The 23,944-nt window shown below is 44.3% G+C and overlaps 2 protein-coding genes across 2 annotated transcripts in view; both read left to right on the top strand.

Annotated features, from left to right (window-relative positions):
• Positions 1-839: 839 nt before the first annotated feature.
• On the top strand, positions 840-20,214 carry LOC308157026 (gamma-glutamyl hydrolase; the record flags this gene model as incomplete). Its single annotated transcript, XM_080530500.1, has 10 exons — positions 840-1,033; positions 1,524-1,735; positions 17,487-17,601; positions 17,915-17,965; positions 18,154-18,238; positions 18,471-18,609; positions 19,187-19,293; positions 19,431-19,524; positions 19,777-19,918; positions 20,100-20,214. The coding sequence occupies 10 exons, from the start codon at positions 840-842 to the stop codon at positions 20,212-20,214; spliced, it is 1,254 nt and encodes a 417-aa protein (XP_080386626.1).
• Positions 20,215-21,156: 942 nt separating this feature from the next.
• The window catches only part of rnf122 (ring finger protein 122), a gene marked incomplete at both ends in the record, with an annotated part of 8,278 nt that continues 5,490 nt past the window's right edge, over positions 21,157-23,944 (top strand). Inside the window, one exon of the mRNA XM_080530936.1 lies at positions 21,157-21,181. Within this exon, the coding sequence (XP_080387062.1) occupies positions 21,157-21,181 (25 nt within the window). The remainder of the gene's footprint in view (positions 21,182-23,944) is intronic.

Genomic DNA, 23,944 nt, shown 5'->3' with positions numbered 1-23,944 from the left:
AAGAATACAAGAACAAGGAACAAGATCCTGCCTAAAGAGGTTTCTAATGTAATGCATGTTTCCAACACAAGATGGAAATATTTGTCTGACTGATTTAGAAATTGCAGTGGCTTAACTGAGAAGTTGCATTAAAATGTCAGGACATTTTTTAAATGTGTTGTCCTGTTGTATGTTATTGTATTTCCTGTCTTCCCACTCTCAGTTCTTCATCTGTTCAAAGAAAATGAAGGGAAACTTCAAGATAACTTCAAGTTAAGTGAGGAGTGCTTAAATGAAGAGAGTATAAAACGAAAGCTTGATTTAATATATTTTGTTCTGGGATATGATTCAATCATCTTCAAGTTTCTCCTAAAATAAATGCACATCCTTTTCAGAATGGCTAGCCTTGACAAATGAAATTTGTGAACGTTTTTTTGGTGAGTTGAGACGACTGTATGGCTGCACACATACACTATGGCCTGCCAGCTAGCATTCAGATCTTTAAATAGACAGCTATTTTGATGAGAAAGCATAACATGGCCTCTTGGGGAATTTGATTTGCAGACAGTTTGTCAGTGTCGGACTGCATTGAAGACACCCCGCAGCAAGCAACTTTCCCCACAGCGAGCAACACCAATGAAAATATTCTGAAAGCAATACCTCTACTCTTAGAAAGGTAGATGTAGATATTGTTGGGTCTCAGTAGCTAAAGCCTACGTTTAGCAGGGGTTGGTTGACACTATCGTTTAAAAAAAATAAAACTGCTCAGTTGAAAGGCAGCAGGTGCATGCTTTACTCTTTGGAAAACTGGATTTCCACATAGACTTCAGAAGTAGTGCATCAGAGGTCTGCCAGATCATATGAAAGCAGAAGCAATGTCTTTCACTTCTAAACTCCCCTCATCCTGGAACGATAGACCACCTCCCCGTAAGGTGGAGATCGACCTGAGTTCTCCTGGTTTGGCTGTGGTTGAACTGGAGCGGCTGCTGTTCACTGGGAAAGCCATCATCAGCCATGCAGATGAAGTATGGCCACGACTTTACATTGGAGACCGGTAAGTAAATGACCTAGTTTTCTATTAAAACCCCATTGGCTGTCTGAAAACAAGGCATGGTGTTTATTTTACTTGTTTTTTTACTTAATTTTTCAAATGGGCTCTAAACTACTGTATTTGTGTTGTGCTAAATGGAGAGGAATATAGGTTTGTTGTGCCCACATAAATTGATATGGTTCCAATATGGCGAGGGAGTAAGGGGAGATCATTGTAAATCAGTTTTAGATGCAGGGAGAGTAACTCAAGCTCCCTAAGTTTGGCTTTGCATCGGGAGACTGCATAAACACACCCAGGCTGTCACAGTTTCCACTGTTGACCTCACTTGAACTGTTATTCATTTCAGATTATTCCGACACCATCATCAAATTCCTGAATGAAGAGCTAACATCAAGTTTCATTGCTTACTTATTTTCATATGTATGAGACTTTTTTCTAAGCACTATACATTGCTCTTTCATTTATGAGTTACATACATTTTGGGTTGTCACAGGAACAGTGCAGAGAACCTCGGTGAGCTGGCCACCCATCGCATCTCCCATGTCCTGAATGCGTCCCACAGTAAACTAAGAGGAGGGGCCGAGACCTACAAAGGCATGAACATTACCTACCGGGGCATTGAAGCCAATGACTCCTGTAACTTTGACATGAGCGTCAACTTCAACCCTGCAGCAGAGTTCATCCACAGAGCACTGAGTGGAGGAGGTGGGTGAGAGATAGAGGGTGCATCTCAGTAGTCAAAGGTGACTTCCTTTACCTATCCTCCTTAAAGTGAAAGAACAGGGAATTAAAGTTCTCTATAGCCCTCTATTTAGAACTTAATGAAGGCATCCATATTCAATAAAGGTCTCCAGACAAGGCTACAGACACACACACAAGATTCTGTTTGGTTTAACTCTCTTGTTCCCTGTCTGTCTCAGGTATAGTCCTGGTGCACTGTGCAGTGGGAGTTAGCCGCTCGGCTACCCTGGTTCTGGCCTACTTAATGATCAAACAGAAGCTGACTCTGGTGGAGGCCATCTGTGCTGTGAAAGACAACCGGGGCATCATCCCTAATAGGGGCTTCATAAGACAGCTCATCAACCTGGACGCCCAAGTCCATGGCCGCCACCGCAGAACCTTCTAGGAGGAGAAACAAACATTATCTGAGTGGCGAAGACGGTCTACACTTCTTGGGATGCATCTCAATAATCTTAAGTGGCCTCACATTCTTGTCTCCTTTCTGTACTGGAGACTGTACTGATCCAATGTAAGTAAAATGTAAAGGCTAGGCGAAGGCATTATGGAGGATACAGTTGAAGTCAAAAGTTTACATACACTTAAGTGAAGTTGAAGGGATTAAAACACATTTTTAAACCACTATAACACTGCACAGATTTCATGTTAACAAACTATAGTTTTGGCAAGTCGGTTAGTTTATGACTTTGTGCATGACACAAGTACTTTTTCCAACAATTGTTTACAGATGGATTATTTCACTTAATTCACCACATCACAATTCCAGTGGGTCATAAGTTTACTTACACTAAGTTGACTGTGCCTTTAAACAGCTTGGAAAATTCCAGAAAATGAGTCATGACTTTAGAAGCTTCTGATAGGCTAATTGACATCATTTGTGTCAATTAGAGGTGTATCTGTGGATGTATTTTAAGGCCTACCTTCAAACTCAGTGCCTCTTTGCTTGACATCATGGGAAAATCAAAAGAAATCAGCCAAGACCTCAGAAGACCTCATCCCTCATCTCCTCCCGCCTTGACTATTGCAACTCCCTACTCACCGGCATCACCTCCCGCTCCCTCCATAGACTTCAGATGCCCGCCTGCTCTCATACACCCGGTCCCGCAACCACATCACTCCTGTCCTCCACTCTCTCCACTGGCTCCCCATCAAATAACGTATCAAATACAAAGCCCTCCATAGCCTGGCCCCCCCATACCTGACCGACCTCCTTCTCCCCCATCGCCCTACACGTACCTTCCGATCATCATCCACTGTCCCCCTCACTGTCCCACCCTCGAAACTCAAAGGCTTTGAAGACCGTGCTTTTTCACGAGCTGCTCAGTGCTCAGAGATTCACCCTCACTCTCCTCTTTTAAATCCAACCTCAAAACCTACCTGTTCTCCCATGCATACAACCTTCCCTACCCCTAACCATCTCCCCTAACCCTGCCACCCCCTCACCCCCTGGACATGCATACAACCTCCCCTACCCCTAACCATCTCCCCTAACCCTGCCACCCCCCTCCCCCCCTGGACATTGCTTTGTTAATTGTTCCCTGTGCCTGTTCGTTAACTAACTCTGTTCTATGTGCTCATGTTATCAGTTGCTTGTTGTTTCTGTGTTTTCTGTTTCCCCCATATTGTCAGCGTCTTTGAGCTTCGGAAAAACGCTATATAAATTCAATGAATTATTATTATTATTATTATTATTATTATTACTATTATTAATAAGTCCTCCACAAGTCTGGTTGATCCTTGGGAGCAATTACGCCATGTTTATCTGTACAAACAATAATACGCGGGACCACGCTGCTATCATACCACTCAGGAAGGAGACGCATTCTGTCTCCTAGAAATGAACTGGGCAAATCAATCCCAAACAACAACAAAGGACCTTGTGAAGATGCTGAAGGAAACAGATACAAAAGTATCTATATCCACAGTAAAATGAGTCCTATAGGCCTAGTGACATAACCAGTGGCGTAGCGCAAAATCCCGGGGGCCCCCCGCAAGGTGGCGGCGGGGGCCCTTTCGCAACGGAGGTTTAAAAAAAAACAAAAAAAAACGTGCGTTTTTTAGAGTCCGATGGGTTATTGACGTTGCGAAATTTCGCAATATGCACTCTACATTCTAAATGCTTGACTTAGCAAAAGGTACAAACAAGTGAGAGCAATAGCCTATAACTAAAACCAAATGACTACATCAGTAGAATGTATTATCAGTAGAAAAGTACAAGCTTTATTTCTTTTAACAAAGTGTGGTGTGCACAGCAGCGCGATATCTGTAAACATACAAGCTGTAGACTCTCCGCTAAGGGTTGCCAGATGGGATTGAGAATTTCCAACCTAACCAATCTAAAAACTGCTAAATCCACCAAAAACCAGCCAATCTGGCAACCCTGTCTCCGCTGCATCAGAGTCTACTTGTTGCGCAAAATAGGCCAGGGTTAGTCAAATCCTTTGTTGGACATCTCGTTTCTTAAGTCCTGGTATATTGTGGCATTTCTTTACTGTTTGCCCTCTGGAATACCCAGGGAGACGCAGACAGCAGAAGTAGAATAGAATAGTAGAATAGAAAAAGAAACCGCTATAACCAGCTGAATGATGTACCTGTATGATGCACTGGCAGTCTGTGACTGTGTGCACCTGCCCGGACCCTGCCCTTCTGCCTGAGTTTGAGTAGGATGCTGCCCAAATGAATGTTATTGTTTCGTGATGCTGCCCAAATAAATGTTATTGTTTAGTGCTGTACGCTTTCGTGGTATTATATTGTGTGAATTATCATTTGTATGTTGTTTTCTTTCACTCGACTAACCGCCGAGATAATACTTGAGACATGTACTTCCGTAAGCATTAATCCAACTGTCCTGCAGTTCTAATTTGACGATGTGTCCCTCTACCATGGCAGAGTGGTCAATAACAACTCTCAAAAGGCTTTTGACGGACGCGAAAAACGCAGAAAATCGAACCTGTTCCGATTTTTTGGGGGGGGATGGACGAATATTACTGATTCGGTGTGCAAGCGTGATTGACACAACATGAGTTCTAATTTATTTTTTTAACGGATGTAAAAAAACGCATTGGTGTGCAAGGGCCAGAAGCTGCATTGGGTAAAAGAAAATATGACATTTTTCGAAGTTTCGCTGAATTTTGTTCCTTTTTATAGGAAAGTTCCTGTTTTTGCGCACCGCTGAGGTATTTTCGCTTGCTCATTTTCGTGTGACGTCAAAGTCATGTTGCTATTGGATACGGCTAACTATGTTTATATTTTTTAATATAGGCCTATATATTAAAATTAAGGTTGACACAATGAAGGGCCACTTCTTTTCTTTGTTTTATAAAAAATAAATAAAAAAAAAGTAAAAAAAAAAGAAGTTTGGATCCGATGTTAGGGGGCCCCCTAGTGGCTGGGGCCCCCCCGCGGTGCGTCGCTTGCGGGCCCGTCCGCTACGCCACTGGACATAACCTGAAAGGCTGCTCTGCAAGGAAGAAGCCACTGCTCCAAAACTGCCATAAAATAGCCAGTCTTCGGTTTGCAACTGCACATGGGGACAAAGATCTTACTTTTGGAGAAATGTCCTCTGGTCTGATGAAACAAACATTTAAAAACTGTTTGCCCATAATAACCATCATTATGTTTGGAGGAAAAAGGGGGTCATGCAAGAAAAAAACATTTTTATATCACTATTTGCACTTCTGGTTAGAAGTTAGAATGCATTTCGTTGTCTCGTTGTCTGCAATGACAATAAAGTAGAACCTAATATAATTCAACCATCCCAACCGTGAAGCCCGGTGGCAGCATCATGTTGTAGGTGTGCTTTGCTGCAGGAGGGACTGGTGACCTTCACAAAATAGATGGCATCATTTTGAGGAAGGAAAATTATAATAAAAATAAAAATATATTGAAGCTCAATATATAATTTCAAGACATCAGCCAGGAAGTTAAAGCTTGGTGGCAAATGGGTCTTTCAAATGGACAATGACCACAAGGATAACAAGGTCAAGGTATTGGAGTGGCCATCACAAAGCCCTGAGAAAGTGAAACCCTATAGAAAATGTGTGGGCAGAACTGAAAAAGCATGTGCGAGCAAGGAGGCCTAGCAACTTGACTCAGTTACATTAGATTAGATTCACTTTATTGTCATTACATAGTACAGGACAATGCACTGCACTGGACAATGCACTGTATGCAAACTTTTGACTTCAACTATATTCTCCATAATGCCTTCGCCTTGCCTTTACATTTTACTTAAATTGGATCAGTACATCAGTTCTGTCCGGAGGAATGGGCCAAAATTCCACCAATTTATTGTGGGAGGTTTGTGGAAAGCTACCTGAAATGTGTGACCCAAGTTAAACAATTTAAAAGGCAACTAACTAAGTGTATGTAAACGTATTCTCACATTTCGCATTCTTAAAAAAGAACCTAGCCTAAAACAAGAGATGTTTATTAGGATTAAATGTCAGCAATTGAGAAAAACTGAGTTTATTTGGCTACGGTAATCAAGGACCCCAATTGAAATAAGCCAGTGGCTTTCTTGGGTTTTTATCCTTTTAGTTGACCTTGTATGTAATATGTACTTTCATGTACCTACTTCTGCAAATCTTCTAATAAAGTTTTCAATCAATCAATCAAAACTTCCGACTTCAACTTTGTAGATACGCGCGCACTCCACGCAGATTTCTGGTGACGTAGGCTGTAAAAAGGGTCATGGTAACCCTTCATTATGACGCAATCTCTTGACCAGTTTATTGCGTGACTACATTATTATGACCTCATAATAACCATTTAATGCATAAGATGTATGCCAATCATCAACAACATTCATACACGCTTTGTCTATCGAAGTGTATACACGTACACAGTGTAGGCTAATCTATGGATAGATTTCCCTAATGTGTTATAATGAGTTAGACCATGAGCGCTTCCGTGAGCTACCGTGAGCGCTTCCGACGCTTCGTGGTGCCAGGTGCCAGTCACCAGTCACCAGTCATGTTAGCCCCAACAAACAAGCACTTGCGCTACCGCATGCATCTCCTGGAGTCGACATCGGAACTTGGTGGAGATGCGGTCATCGATTTCCAGCTCGTGGGGGTTGTCCTCTCCACGCTCCTGCTGCTGCTCCTTACCTGGCTGATCCACCTGTGGAAAGATGCCACCGCGCGGCCGGCAAGAGAGGTAAAGCTGCGTCAATATTATTGTCTGAAAGCACTGCTGGCCTCAGTGTTATTTCTGTGTGTTAGGGCTCTGTTATAGGGCTGTGTGTTAGGAATGTTTTAGGCCTGTATTAGAGCTGTGTGTTAGGGCTGGGTGTTAGGTCTGTGTGTTAGGGCTGGGTGTTAGGGCTGGGTGTTAGGGCTGTGTGTTAGGGCTGTGTGTTAGGGCTGGGTGTTAGGGCTGTGTGTTAGGGCTGTGTATTAGAGCTGTGTGTTAGGGCTGGGTGTTACGGCTGTGTGTTAGGGTTGTTTGTTATTTCTGTGTGTTAGGGCTGTGTGTTAGGGCTGTGTGTTAGGGTTGTTTGTTATTTCTGTGTGTTAGGGCTGTGTGTTAGAGCTGTGTGTTAGGGCTGTGTGTTACGGCTGTGTGTTAGGGCTGTGTGTTAGGGCTGTGTGTTAGGGTTGTGTGTTAGGGCTGTGTGTTAGGGCTGTGTGTTAGGGCTGTGTATTAGGGCTGTGTGTTAGGGTTGTGTGTTAGGGTTGTGTGTTAGGGCTGTGTGTTAGGCCTGTGTGTTAGGGCTGTGTGTTAGGGTTGTGTGTTAGGGCTGTGTGTTAGGGTTGTGTGTTAGGGTTGTGTGTTAGGGCTGTGTGTTAGGGTTGTGTGTTAGGGTTGTGTGTTAGGGCTGTGTGTTAGGGCTGTGTGTTAGGGCTGTGTGTTAGGGCTGTGTGTTAGGGCTGTGTGTTAGGGTTGTGTGTTAGGGCTGTGTGTTAGGGCTGTGTGTTAGGGCTGTGTGTTAGGGTTGTGTGTTAGGGCTGTGTGTTAGGGCTGTGTGTTAGGGTTGTGTGTTAGGGCTGTGTGTTAGGGCTGTGTATTAGGGTTGTGTGTTAGGGCTGTGTGTTAGGGCTGTGTGTTAGGGTTGTGTGTTAGGGTTGTGTGTTAGGGCTGTGTGTTAGGGTTGTGTGTTAGGGTTGTGTGTTAGGGCTGTGTATTAGGGTTGTGTGTTAGGGCTGTGTGTTAGGGCTGTGTGTTAGGGCTGGGTGTTAGGGCTGTGTGTTAGGGTTGTGTGTTAGGGTTGTGTGTTAGGGCTGTGTATTAGGGTTGTGTGTTAGGGCTGTGTGTTAGGGCTGTGTGTTAGGGTTGTGTGTTAGGGTTGTGTGTTAGAGCTGTGTGTTAGGGCTGGGTGTTACGGATGTGTTAGGGCTGTGTTTGGGCGGTGTTTGGGATGTGTTAGGCCTTTGTGTTAGGGCTGTGTGTTACGGCTGTTAGGGCTGTGTGTTACGGCTCTTAGGGCTGTGTGTTACGGCTGTGTTAGGGTTGTTAGTTCTGGGTGTTAGGGATGTGTGTTAGGGTTGTGTGTTAGGGTTGTGTGTTAGGGCTGTGTGTGTTAGGGCCGTGTTAGGGCTATGTTATAGGGCTGTGTGTTAGGGCTGTGTGTTAGGGCCGTGTTAGGGCTATGTTATAGGGCTGTGTGTTAGGGCTATGTTATAGGGCTGTGTGTTAGGGCTATGTTATAGGGCTGTGTGTTAGGAATGTTTTAGGCCTGTATTAGAGCTGTGTGTTAGGGCTGTGTGTTAGGGATGTTAGAGCTATGTGTTAGAGCTGTGTGTTAAGGCTGTTAGAGCTGTGTGTTATGGCTGTGAGGGATGTGTGTTAGGGTTGTCTGCTTTGTGTATTTCAAAGGCTAATCCTTACCCTCCCATGTGTGTGTTTGAACAGGAGGACATCATCAATGAGACACACAAGTAAGTTCCATCAATTATGATTTGTCATATTTCATAGCTAAATGAAAAAGGTTTGATAATAACAGTAACAGTTAGCCTGAATGAGAGCCATGTCTGTGTCCTCCTGCAGAGAGAAGCTGAAGGAGCTCAAGGATGACTGGGACAAGACGCTGGACCGCCTGGGGTTACCGATGGATACTCTGTACCCTGACTTCTCCTCTACTGGCTCCAGTTGCCCCTCCCTCTCTGAGCAGTCGTCCAGGTCCTGCTCCCGGACGCCCTCTACAAGCCCTGACCGAAGCCCTACCCCCAGACCAGATGGGGAGGACGTGCAGTGGTGGCATTGCCCCCCAGAGGCCCAGCAACCCCCCAGGCGCCCCCTGGAGTCCAGCCAGAGTTCTGCGTTGCGTCGCTGGAGGCAGGCAGTACGGATGATCTGCATCATCAGGATGCTCCTACCCGCCAGACTCCGATGCCCCCGCCACGCGGTCACGCACCCTCTGGCCAATACGTCTACCGTCAGGATAGGACCCCACGCGGTCACGCACCCTCTGGCCAAGACATCTACCATCAGGATAGGACCCCTGGTCTTCTACCCACATGCCAAATCCCTGTGTGTGACTGCCAGCCACCTGACAACAACCCCTGCTATTGACCGGAACACGACCACCCTGCCCCAGCCATGTGACACTGGTGACACCTCCCCCTCCCAGGGCCCCAGGCGGACGGACAGAGTGATCTTCATGAACCAGGAAGATCGGTGGCGCATGGAGCGGAACCTGGTCTTTAAACAACTACAGGACCTCCAGATAAAGCCCACCTCATCTCAGGTCCAGCCCATCCACGCAGCCATGGGAGAACCCAGCCCATCTCATGTCCAGATGGGAGAAGCTGCCCCATCTCATGTCCAGATGGGAGAAGCTACCCCATCCCACCCCAGAGAGAAGCTGAAGGAGCCCAAGGAGGACACTCCACTCTCCATCCACCGCCTGCAGCTAGTGGACAAGACGCTGGACCGGATGGACACTCTGTACCCTGACTCCTCCTCTACTCGCTCCAGTTGCCCCTCCATCTCTGAGCAGTCGTCCAGGTCCTGCTCCCCGACGCCCTCTACAAGCCCTGACCGAAGCCCTACCCCCAGACCAGATGGGGAGGACGTGCAGTGGAGGCATTGCCCCCCAGAGGCCCAGCAACCCCCCAGGCGCCCCCTGGAGTCCAGCCAGAGTTCTGCGTTGCGTCGCTGGAGGCAGGCAGTACGGATGATCTGCATCATCAGGATGCTCCTACCCGCCAGACTCCGATGCCCCCGCCACGCGGTCACGCACCCTCTGGCCAAGACGTCTACCGTCAGGATAGGACCCCACGCGGTCACGCACCCTCTGGCCAAGACGTCTACCATCAGGATAGGACCCCTGGTCTTCTACCCACATGCCAAATCCCTGTGTGTGACTGCCAGCCACCTGACAACAACCCCAGACCGGAACACGACCACCCTGCCCCAGCCATGTGACACTGGTGACACCTCCCCCTCCCAGGGCCCCAGGCGGACGGACAGAGTGATCTTCATGAACCAGGAAGATCGGTGGCGCATGGAGCGGAACCTGGTCTTTAAACAACTACAGGACCTCCAGATAAAGCCCACCTCATCTCTGGTCCAGCCCATCCACGCAGCCATGGGAGAACCCAGCCCATCTCATGTCCAGATGGGAGAAGCTGCCCCATCTCACCCCAGAGAGAAGCTGAAGGAGCCCAAGGAGGACACTCCGCTCTACACCCACCGCCTGCAGCTAGTGGACAAGACGCTGGACCGGATGGACACTCTGTACCCTGACTCCTCCTCTACTCGCTCCAGTTGCCCCTCCATCTCTGAGCAGTCGTCCAGGTCCTGCTCCCCGACGCCCTCTACAAGCCCTGACCGAAGCCCTACCCCCAGACCAGATGGGGAGGACGTGCAGTGGAGGAGGCATTGCCCCCCAGAGGCCCGGCAACCCCCCAGGCGCCCCCTGGAGGAGTCCAGCCAGAGTTCTGCGTTGCGTCACTGGAGGCAGGCAGTACGGATGATCTGCATCATCAGGATGCTCCTCCCCGCCAGACTCCGATGCCCCCGCCACGCGGTCACGCACCCTCTGGCCAAGACGTCTACCGTCAGGATAGGACCCCTGGTCTTCTGCCCGCGTGCCAAATCCCTGTGCCAGACTGTCGCCACGGCAACGGAGAGAAAGCCCATCATGGTGTTCCTGCAGACCGCTTCCATCCCCTTCATCTCCCAGGAGACCAGAGAGAAGCTGGAGTCAAACGTCCGGAGGAAAAACAGCCATCGCCTCTCGGGCTTCCCCTGACTCGTCACCAGGTACGTGGGAGACCCGGCACAGGACCTCCAGACAAAGCCCACCTCATCTCAGGTCCAGCCCACCCACCCATTTTGAATGTGACACCATAAATTGCAAAGAAGAACAATAAACAACAACAATGTCACGTGTGTGTAAGTAAGTAAGTAAGTAAAACTTTATTTATATAGCACCCTTCCCAGCACGGATGCACAGGGTGCTTTACATACAAGAATAACAAAATACAAAAAGTGCAAATTTGAAACATCAATGATTAAAAACACAAAGGGGACAACATAAACAAAACATAAACAGGAACAATAAGAAGGCTAAAATTGTTTTAGTGGTTTCGCTTCGGAAGAAACCACCCTTTTCAAGCGGAGCATCCGAGGGGTGTTTGCTGCGGGAGCGACTTCGAATGCGCGTTCTCACAGCTCCAAACGACACAGAGCAAAGCAAACTTTATACTAAACTCTGTTTCAAGTGAAGCAAATGTTCTAGTGAGAACACCCCCTTAGGGGTGAGAACATGACCTGAGTGTAGTTGATGAATCCTGCAGGCTGACACCTTAACCCTTAAACGACCGTCCTGATTGGATATCAATAATAATTGGCAAACATCATAACTGCCACCTGTTCACTGCCTTTGACATTGAATTGAACATGGTTCAACAAACCTTCACAAACCTTCATATGGTAATAATAATAATACTTGTATCTCTTTGAAAATGCAGGGTCACTCCTCTAAAATGGTTCATTTAATTAATCCCCTGCCCTGGGCCAATACATTGCACGTGTTCTGCTGCGGTCGCTGTGAAGCTGAAGAACACACACACACACACACACCAGGGTTCGACATTAAGGTTTTTTCCTACTTGCCCTGCACGGCAAGTAGGCCTACTTCTCAAATCTACTTGCCCCATCTAAAAAACTACTTGCCCTGCCTACCGTTGCCGGCTGTGCGCCGTATAGATTTCTCTAACATACTTCAAGGACAAACAGACTGAAGAACAGCTTCTACCACAGGGCCGTCCAGGCCCTGAACACAGCAAAGACCTAAGTTCTGGGCCCTGGACAGTCTGGACGGATTGATGGCAGCTGCTGGCCTGAAAAAATCAGGTGTAGTGCTGAGGCACAAACATGTACATTTCAAGCCTGCAAACTGTGACACTTTAAACAAATGTGAAATAATACTATTGTGCAATATGACAACCCTAGTCGTCTATCTGTACAGTATAGTACAGTGGATAGTGTACATAGCCTTTATTTATGTAAACCAGCTCCTTCCCTTCTTGTGATTTAAAAAAAAAAAAAAAAATCCCCTTTCCTAACACCAGGGGAGCCACCCCTCCTAAATTTCGTTGTTTGGTACCTGTACTGTAGCAATGACAATAAAGTCCATTCATTCATTCATTCATTCATTCTAACTAAAATCCATTGCCTGTTGATTGTGTGTAAAACACTACAGAACACAAGTTTCTTCAAAAAAACTGTATTTATTAGCTATATTACATCAATCATTATATTTAATTGTAGATGAGAATTGGTTGCAACTATGAACTTATTTGTAGCATGGATGGATAAAAGCAATATGTCAGAAACTGAACCTATCAATCAGTACTCATTCAGATCAGTGAAATGATAAGCGCTATTTCAGAGTATTCAGACAGGGCCAATCACACCCTCTGTGCCCTCTCTGAACACGTGAGCCGCCTGTTTAACGCCTGGTCACAGTTCACATTAGGGGTGGTGGGAATCACAGGGTAACTCACGGTACGATACCGATGGTATCGCGATACAGCGATTCTGCGATAATCGATACATAGTAAGACAATCCATCAGCGATACATCACGAATTGACTCTCTCTCCTCTCAAATTCTACAACACTCCAGACACTTGAAAGACACAAAATTACAGAAACATTATTGTGGTTGACATGCATTCTCTTTTCCCGTAATCAAAGTTCAGAACTTAAAGTTCTGCTTTTTCTAACTGGTGTCAAAATTGTGTCTCCCATGACAACTTTGAAACATCCCTGATCATTTGAAGGTCGAGGTTGTGCAATCTGTAACATGCTGAGTCACTGTGAATTGTATAATAGAATTGCTGTGTCTAACCCAGTTTAGATGGTAAAACTCACTCCTCAAAATACCCCCACCCGAGCTGTCGAAATGTCCATAGCGTAGCTGGTTTACTTCGGGTATTTGAGGAGACGGTCAAGTGTGTTGGCAAATCAGAGGTCGCAAGTTTGAGACTCGGTCGGAGCAACTTGAATTGCGAGGCTATTTGCAACAACTTTACGTCTGCCAATTCAGCGTTCTGTGTTAAACCTAACAATGCTTGGTGTTTGCTCTTCCCATATTCTTCTTCCTTAGTTGCATTCAAATATGAAAACAAAATAAACCATTCACATGTGCATTCTTACACTCAGAACACATCTCAACATGTTATCGTAGACATGAATGGGCATCGAGGGAGAGAGGAAGAGGAGAGCCGTTCGCAGTAGCACCGATGCGGCAGAAAGGACAGAGAGAGTAGCGAGCCAACTGGACACAAGCTGGGGTCTGATCAGCTCCGGCTGGGTCACTTGGAGGAGGGATGTTGAAAGACCCGAAACATCCGATGATTCCAGTAGCCTAATATCACTGAAGATGTGTCCAGACTAGGTATCAGCAGATGTATGTACAGAGCATTCAAATATGAAAACAAAATAACCCCCCACCCCCCCGACGAAATCCGTGTGTCACCAGAGGCCGAGCTGTGGGATTTTGAACATTCCACCATTCATTTTCTATGGGATTTTTTCTCCACAAAACGGGGAATTGTGGGAATGCCGTAACCTTGACAATAGCAACGCGAGTTGGAACGAGCTGCACGCTATGACACCTCTCATGTCTACCTAGTGCCAAACATGTGGGAGCAGTAGCCGGTGCAAATGTTGCTATAATAATAAATTATACAAATAAAATATTGCTACTGCAAGCACACTTAACTACAATAGCCTACTGAGATTATAGGCTCGGCAGGCTATGGCTGTATGCAAATGTGACTCATATTGTTGGAAAATAAACATTTTGGATTAACTTTATGCCTTGAAACGGACTCATTTTATTTAAATATACAATAGCCTCCGTTATTGCTATTCAAGTAGGGGAGAGCGAGGTAATGTGGGACACCGGGTAATGTGAGACACCCCCTGTATCTAGGCAACGGAACACATTTGTGGTCATGTGACCATTATGTTTTCAAGCCCCTCCCATTCCCCCCTTGCCAGGAAGGAGAAGTTGGTGCTGGTGCTGTGGAAAGTATGTTTTTACACAAAAATGTGTTTTTTGCATGTAAAAGTACATTTTCTTGCTGTGAACTTAATCAACTGTTGTGTCAAAGCAAATTGATTCAGGTAGAAAAACGTATATCATACATGTTGATGAACTTCCAACACATAAAACCATGTGATTGATGCTAATTCAGATTAGCCTGAATTGCTAAGAGATGTTGTTTTTTCTAAAAAGGTGGCTGTGGGGTAAAGTAAGACAAATGTTATGGTGTAAAGTGAGACACTGTCTCACTTTACCCCACCATGAAGCACAAGTTAAGTTTAGTCTTAAACATATTTTAGTGTAATATTACATAACAAATGTTTGATTTTTAATGTCATAAACATTGTAGAAAAGACATCATGCCAAGAAAGTACACCAGGAAGACAACCTGGGGCCAAACAACCCTCGAAGAGATGGAGAGTGCAGACGCTGAGGTCATGCAAGGAAAGAAGTCCTTAAGAAAAGCTGGAAGGGATAGAAATATTGACAAGACAACCCTACAAAGATTCATAAAGAAAAAAGAGAAAGGGGAAGTTAAATCAGTAGCCTGGGGTGCAGTAGCTGAGGCAAAGATAATTTTCACAGATGAGATGGAGGAGGAGCTTGCCAAACACTTGAAACAACTAGCTGACCAGTTCCATGGCCTTGCTCTAGTTAAGTGCCGTGAACTGGCATTTAAATACGCAGAGAGAAACAATATCCCTGTCCCTGCCAATTGGACAGAGAAACAATGTGCAGGTAGGCTAGGGTGTGCAAGAGATCATGTGATTCTGTAGGTTAACTTAGGCCAACTGATCTTGCCACAAAGCTAAATCTTATAATAATGAATTCTCTACTCTTTCGGAGAAGATTGGTTTGGCCGCTTCTTAGCACGTCGTGCAGATGATCCACCTTCTGCAGTTGAACCACCTGCTGCAGATGATCCACTCGCTGATGCTAATCCATCCACTCCGCGTGGTCCTCATGGATGTGCCTCGTCAGCTGACTCAGATGTGCCACGTGTTCCCAGCCGACCTGGATATGTGTCTCCTCGTGAAATCCTACCACTTCCCAAATGTCCCCCCAGAGCACAAATCAAAAGAAAGTGTGTGAAGACAGCCATCCTAACTGATACTCCAGAGAAGCAGACAATAGAAAAGGCTTATGAAACGAGACAAAAGAAACTGGCAGGGAAAAAGCAAAATAGCAAAGAAAAGGGAAAACCGAAAAAGAAAGCACCCAAAAAGAAAATCATAGATAGCAGCTCTGAGGAGAGTGATATCGCAGTCCCACTTGATGAGGAGTTTGACGAAGAGAGCTCTGAGGATGAAAGAAGTGATCCTGGAAACACAGATCTGAACGTGGGTGACTTTGTCCTAGTTAACTTTGCAACCAAACGCAGGAGTGTCCGTTACGTTGGCATGGTTGAGAAGAATCCAGGGAAACAAGAAAGAGTGGGAGAGACCCACGTTTGCTTTAAAATAAAATGATGTGGCACATGTTCCTAAAGGTGATGTGGGGAAGAAGCTGCCTCAACCTAATAGGCCTGGAGGAACCACACGGAGAGAGCAACTCTTCACCTTTCCCTGTAACCTTCAGGGCTGGAATGTAGAGTAGGCCTTGTTTAAGAGTATGAGGCTGATGTTCTAATCCAGGTGGGTCTAGCCTGTGTCCTGAGTCCCAGGCTGTTCTAGCTGTTTCTGATGGTCCTATGTTCTGACCCCCAGACTGTGCACTAGCTGGTTCTGATTATGGGTCCATGTTCTGACCCCCAGACTGTGTATTAGCTGGTTCTGATTGTCCTTTGCTCTGACCCCCATACACTAGCTGGCTCTAAAGGTCCTGTGTTCTGACCTCCACACTGTGAATGTTAATTAAATAAAACATTTTGAATTATATTATGTTGTATTTGATTTACTGTTTAAGTACTTTGGGTTACTTTCAAGTATTTAAAAAAGTGTGCTTAATTGACCAATCCCCATGATTCTGTTACTAGTCCAACATTAGTTTTGGAATGTGTGGTTGTCAATCTAGCTGTCAGGATTCTAATTGTTACAACATGTGTTGTTATGGTAGTTTTAAAGTGGAAAAAGTAAGTGGATCAGCTTACCCCCAACTGGTTCACTTTACCCCCTTGATTTCTCTGGTCGGTCTCAGTTTACCCCTAAGCTGAGGTAAAGTGAGACACAAGACCACTTTTTTAAAAAACAATCATATTTTCATTGCCCTTTGTCCTGAAGACATTCTGATCATTTCCATAGCGAGAAAACATCCTGCATTAATGGGAAATGTGTAAATTTTACTGATTTACTCATTTTAGCTTGGCTAGAGGGGAGCAAATGTAAAAAAATGTATCACATTACCCCGCTCTCCCCTATGTTTGTGGATTGTGGCCAAACCTCTACACTAAGCTCTGCTCTGCTTTCAGTGAATAATGCATTAAACTTTGATCCATTTCCTCATACTGTGGCTCTGTCATGTGTTAAGTCACCTGTTAATGCCATCGCCGTACCAACCCTTGCAGCATAAGAGTTTCCAAACGATGTTACGGACCATTTACCAACCAGTGGAAATTCCAGCAATTGTGAACTTCTTGTTGAATAGCAGATACTCTTAACAATACAGGAACATCTCACAAAGGCCTATGTCCAACTGGAAATTCCTGGCTTCCCTCTTGCACCGCACTTACATATAAACACTTCCGTTTTCCGTGATATAAGATGAGCTACTCTACATGTTAGTACAACAACATTGCTGAGGGGGAATCTGCTCAAACTAAACTGAGAGGAATGTTCGACGCAGGAGTGTTGGTTTGTTTAATTTTCTTGGGTTGGGGCAATGCAGTGCCGACGCGACGCCACGATGGACCAGCAATCAATAACAGACCAATTATCGGTATGTGGTGTGATCATTTTGCTCAACTTGTCTGATTAACAACCTGCGTGCGAAAATAAAAACAATTTCTCTAATGACAATGACATATAATTGTCACATTCGACGCAATGATTGTAATTCCTAGGCTAATTAGATAATAATAAATGTAATTGTGGAGATTTAGCCATAAAACGAGTAAAGGATTGTGTATAATGAGTGAATACATAAATAATGTCAGGTTTCATGGCTAATGGAAAATGTACATTTCTCTTTTGCTCTGTTTGGCTGTTTCACTGCGTTCAGTATTAAGAAATATACTGACCTAGCCTACTGTGTATAATTCCTCTATGCCCAACAGGTATTTTGACTCAAGAAGTTGTAGATGATGTCATGAAACCATTTGGAAAGACCTACATCCCTGCATCCTATGTGAAGTACATAGAGTCAGGAGGAGGAAGAGTTGTGCCTATCAGGTATTATTATTATTATTATTATTATTATTTATTTTTACAATTATTTTGGCCAAGATAGGGGATAAGTTCAAACCAACAATGTTGCTGCATAAATACCAATATGTACAGCTGTGAGGAAGAGGTATGGACTACATGTCTGTCAAGCATCCGACTAATACATGGGATTGCTACACAATTACAAGAAACAGGTGTGTTCGTGTTGAGCTGGAACAAAACATCTGCACCCACTGCAGGACTAGAGTTGGCCATCTCTGTGATTCATACAGAATGTAATTGTTATCGCATACCATACCAGCATTCCCTTTTTCCGCAGGTTGACTTGGACCTCTGCTGAGTATGAAAACATCTTCAAATCGATTAATGGGTAAGCTATGTATATCACTTTATAATAGGTGGAGGTGGTGCACCACAAAGTCACCTGTGCTGTAGCTCTCTGGTTGTGGGAGGGGAAAACAGCTCTATTACTAAGGCTCTGTGGTATACTGAATAACACATACATAACAGCGTAGATATGGTATTCATTATGTACTGACTCTATGTGATATCTGTCAGTCTGCTGCTTATCGGAGGAACATCAGACCTGGAGACGTCAGATTTTGCCAGGGTGGCAGGGATCTTGTACAGGCTCGCTCTGACGGTGAGTGTTCCAGAGCTGGTTAAAGCTTCCCATTCTTCCTTGGCTTGCCGGCCTGTCTGACTGGTCTGACTGGTCATCCTGTCTGTCTGTCTGTCTGTCTGTCTGTCTGTCTGTCTGCCTGCCTGCCTGTCTCTCTGTCAGTCTGTCTGCCTGCCTGCCTGCCTGCTTGTGTCAGTAAACATCATAATGTATTTCCTCAGACTGAACCCCTGTGATACTGTATATGTTACAGGCTAATGATGCAGGAGACTTCTTTCCCATCTGGGGCACCTGTATGGGCATGCAGCTTTTGACAGTGCTGGTTGCAGGAGAGAACCTGCTGAGCAAGACCACTGCTGAGAACCTAGCCCTGCCTCTCAACTTCACCACAGGTACTGTATGGCCCAGTCCCATACCAGTCCATAAGCCCTAGCCCTAATCTCAGACAGATCCCTAGCCGCAGGACCTACCATAGACGCTAGCCCTAATCTCAGACAGATCCCCAGCCCAGGACCTACCATTGACCCTAGCCCTAAGGCAAATGGGCCTAGTCCCAAACTGATCCCCAGCCCTACCAGAGAACTTGCAGGATGTATTTCCATGCTGATGATTCCTATCCAGTCTTCACATTTTAGAGGTTGCCAACAAGCAAGTTGGGATAGCGGCTAGTGTATGATTTGGAATTTGACTTGTCGACTGTCTGACTGCTACATACTACAGTACACATGCTAAAATCCACCACTTGAGGGTGGTATATGCAAGGTTAAAGTCTGAAGTGATCACAGAATAAACAACATGTTATGTTCTCAAGGCGGCACTTGAATGAAACAGACAAAAATCTGTCTTTCTCAAGAACAAAATATGCTTCTTCAAATTTCACACATGTCAAGAGAGAACTGAAAACCTTGCCAAGCAATGGCTTTAACTTTCAAAGGACCTCTTTGAATTTGTCTCTGTTCTTTCTTCCAGAGGCCTATTCCAGTCAGATGTTCAAGAGTTTTCCCAGTGAGGTTATGAAGGCCTTATCCCAGGAAGCCTTGACTGGGAATTTCCACCACTATGGAGTAACCCCAAAGGTGCATTGATCAGTCAAAATGTCTCAATGTTTTAACTGCAGACCACCAAATTGCATACCTCTCTAACCATTCTTGTGATAGTGTTAACATTATGAAAAGTAAGACAGCTAACAGAGTGATGTATGTCTTTATAACAGTCTTTCAAGGAAAATGAGAAGTTGCAAAACTTCTTCTCCATCCTATCCACAAATACAGCTGAGAATGAAGTCATATTTGTCTCAACCATGGAAGGTAATCAAGCTCAGAATGAATAACTTTTAATATGTGTTGCCGTCGTCCATGAAGTAGTGAACACAAGTGCCATAACAGGTCATTCTAGTTGACTACATAGCTATGTGTGTTAACCAAGTATTGTTGGCTGCATAAACTCTATGAACTGTGCTATAACATTTGGTATTGTTACAATTTTATAACTAATATAATAACAGTGTCATAATCAAGTTATACCGGTCTGACAGTGTTGTGTTTCTGCTCCCTCACCAGGAAGGACATATCCGTTCTACGGGGTGCAGTGGCACCCTGAGGGGAACCGCTTTCAGTGGAACCCCAAACTTCACTTCCCCCACTCCTCAGATGCTGTGAGGGTGTCCTCTCTAATTGCTGAGTTCTTTGTTAACGAAGGTAAGTAAACACAGAGCCATAGATACAGACATACAGAGACAGATACACGTACATGGCTCTGAGTAAACATAACCTAATAAAGTCTGTTGAATAGTGTATATTTTGGTCGATTAAACACAAATATATCATGGCCATGTATTGTGTCAAATTAGATTCTGTTCTATTTTATTCCATTTTAAAGGCAGGAAAAGTTTGCATCGCTTCGACCAGCCTGAGGAAGAGACCATGTCACTGATATACAACTACATTCCTACCTACGCTGGGAACTTTACTGGATATGAACAGATCTATTTCTTCTAAGATGAAAGCCTTTAGCTTCATAACATTACTCCTCCTCAAGGGTAGCAGGGTCTGTTAGATTTGACCCTGGCCTTATAAACAGAAACCAATTCAGACTTTGGAAACCAAGTGTGTTGATTCTGTACCTTTTCAGACTTCAGATTTTGAAAATGTCTATCATAATTTGTTTTTTTCCCTCGATATCTTAATGTGTATATGAAATTATAATTTTCTTGTAAATAAATGAATAAAAATACTGCAGTGACTGATATCCACCGCTGCCGTCACAACACAAAGCAAACAGACACAACACAAGAAAACACTCTTTTTGATGCTACGTGGGAAGAGGCGGGCGGCGATTGGATGATCAAGCTGTCTGTCCCATTTGCGGGGGCGGGACTAGTCAGCAGTACTTGTTCTCTCTCTCTCTCTCTCTCTCTCTCTCTCTCTCTCTCTCTCTCTCTCTCTCTCTCTCTCTCTCTCTCTCTCTCTCTCTCTCTCTCTCTCTCTCTCTCTCTCTCCCCTCTCTCTCTCTCTCTCTCCCCCTCTTTCTCTCTCTGTCTCTCTCTCTCTCCACACACAGATGCTGGATCCGTTTTAAACCGTTTGACAATAATAGAGCCAATTTATAATCAGTGGTTCTTCGGATTGGGGAGGAATAGCTACACAACTTCTACAAAAAAAGCAACATCGTAATCTGAAATATGAATCGCTGCGTTAAATCGTATTTAATTTCGCGGTTGCGCAAACAACTTTATGGATAAACCGTAACATTTCATCCTTGGATCTACGCCGCTATTGTCGCATTTATTACACACCAAAATCCATTACCGTTAACCTGCCCAAAAGTGTGATTTATAACATTGCCAATTGCAGAATCTGTCGACACGCAAGAGTCCGGAGTCGTGCATCAATTGATAAAATACGAATCTATTCCCATCAACGACCCCCTCCGGTGCATTGATGCACCCGTTTCAGTGGTGTAACGGTGAGCAGTCTTTTCAAGCAATGAGCCTCTGATGATACTTTAATCATAATATGTAAATATAGGTAACATTTAGGCTAATAAGGCCTACGGATCGAGAATTTGGGGTAGGGAGAAAAAATGTGACAGATAGGGTGTTAGAAATGTTCGGAGTTGAAATGATTGTCGCAGAAATTGCATTTTTATAAAACACTTTCTTTGTTCTGTTACTGTTCATAGGCCTAATTTTGAATGGATTCGACTGAATTTAGGCTGTACGATAGACCGTTTTTTCATGTCTGTGGCTTAATCTATCAAATCAATTATTGATTTATTCGTAGGATGACATTATTTATCTATTATTTATTTATCGCACTTTCCATAAACTTGTTTTGAGTTTAGCTCTCACTTAGTCTATGCTTGAGATGGTATTTTCCATAGAAATATTTGACTAGCCTCATCAAACTTTAAACTATAATCTCAATGCTGCCCTATATCCATTTGAGGTGATCTATCTTTCTATCTATCTGTGTGATGTGCAAGTGGTGTAATTGGATGTTCTGAGCACTCTTTCATTCACACCCTTTCAGACTCTTAAAATGATAGTGTTTGTCTATGATTGTTAATGCTATACATGTTTCACATTTTGACTCAGTTTTCATTTTAACTTAATGTCTTCTTATTGTTGTATGCACATGCTGGGTAAACCATTCAGACTGTTAATGTGTTGGCATACACATTAAAAGGTGTTACCAACAGGTTCTGGCTTCAGAGCCCTTCAGAATGCCTTAAACATGGTAAATCATTACATTACACCTCAATGCTCAATGGGTTAAACCCAGTGAAGATATTGCATTTTCAGCATTCCTTGTGGCTTGGTCAGATCAATGTAGCCCTGTCCTGTGTATAGGCAAGAACAATTACTCCCTTTGTACTGCTCAATTCTCTTTATATTCTTAGGTGAATTAGTGTAACACACTAGAGACTGAAGGGTACAATTGTATGAACTAAAGCAAGACTATAGTAAGTCTGTGTGTGTGTGTGTGTGTGTGTGTGTGTGTGTGTGTGTGTGTGTGTGTGTTGTGGGTGAAATCAGTCATCCTGCATTGCTTGAAAGCTAGCAACAGGAATAAGTGCTTGCGTGTTTATTTACGTTGTTGCATATTAGATTGTTTTGACTGGATAGTAAGCAGCAGTACTGGCAGTGTGACAATCAATGTGTTTCTATATTACAAATGAACATTATTAATACAAGCCATAGCTGTTACCGTGGTTATAAAGGCATCTTGCACACAGAGATAACAGCTGTTCTATAGCACCCAGTCCACAGTTCTAGAATAGGAAGGTTAGTGCCAGATCTATCAAGGATGAGAACTTTGCGGCATTCTCTCTCTGCATCCTCTGGTCTTGGCGCCATGGCAACGGGGGTGCCTCTGGAGAGCGCTAATATAGGTCATTGGTCATACTAGTTTACTCTAATAGAAACACAGTTAGTCAGTCAGTACACACATGTATACACACACACACACACACACACACACACACACACACACAGACACACACACAAAGAGAAGCATCCATACACACACAGAGGCATTCAGACACATGACCTACATTTTAGTCTGGATCTGTGGAGGCGTTGCAGGTGATGTGTGTCATCAGCTGTGAACTGATATAATATACACACAACACACACATACACACACATATACAATGACTCTTTCTCTCTCTCTCCCTCTCCAAACATGTATATTTCCTATGTGACTTGCATGAGGGTGTGGGTTGTGTGGAATGCTAATAGAGCATATTTGTGTGTGTATGTGTGTGCGGGGGGGTCTATGCTATTGATTGGATGAAGCATTTCAGTAGATAAAGGATGGCTCTGATTGAATGAAGTTAAGAGGCTGTAGTATTGATCCACTTATATAGCTGGAACATCGAGGGAGTGAAATGTTATAGTTTTTTCTTGGTTATCAGATAAGCGTAATTCAAATTCAAATTTAAAAATCCAGATACCACTGAATATATTATATAGTAGTGTATTGACTCCTTGACTTCCCCTTAATTCAGATTTACAGCCACTGCCTCTCTCTCTCTCTCTCTCTCTCTCTCTCTCTCTCTCTCTCTCTCTCTCTCTCTCTCTCTCTCTCTCATCCATTCACCACAGTCAACCCCACCTCTGACCATGGCCTTATCACAGGGTCATTGCAATAATTCAGAGATAATCTGCTATATCAGGGGTCCCCAAACTTTTTTCTGTGAGGGCCACATCATTTTTCCTTTCTGTGATGGGGGGCCTGGGTCGGTCTCTAACATAAAATAATATGGAACGGAGTGAAATGGAGGCGGTTGCGCTAAGCAATTGCGCGCAGGAGAGCACTGGTGGATGCAAACAAAGTCTAAACAGTTGAATTTGGATGGAATTTATACCTATAGTGATATGTCAATGAAATATAATCAGGTGTACAGTCTGATACATGAGGGAGGACCCTCATCATACACGGGGGGACCCATGAAGCAGGGCTGTCTGGGGGTCCTTAAATGAGCATCAAACATTTAATTCTTGCATTCTGGTGAATTGATATGCACCAATTTGTGACCTTTCTGCATCAATTTATGGTGGAAATGTCATTATTTATGTAAAGGAAAACACTATTCAGGCACCAGATGATCAAAAATGTAATATAATGCAATATAAGGCTCTCAGGCATTCTGTACTTTCAAATAATGTATTCTCCTTGAGCAGTCAACATACTATCAGCTATTTCGGTAGCAAAAACGAAAGCT

The sequence above is a fragment of the Nansenia antarctica genome (genome assembly GCF_963989245.1).
Source record: "Nansenia antarctica genome assembly, chromosome: 5".
NCBI classification, from domain to species: Eukaryota; Metazoa; Chordata; class Actinopteri; order Argentiniformes; family Microstomatidae; genus Nansenia; species Nansenia antarctica.
This window is presented reverse-complemented; position numbering and strand designations above follow the sequence as displayed.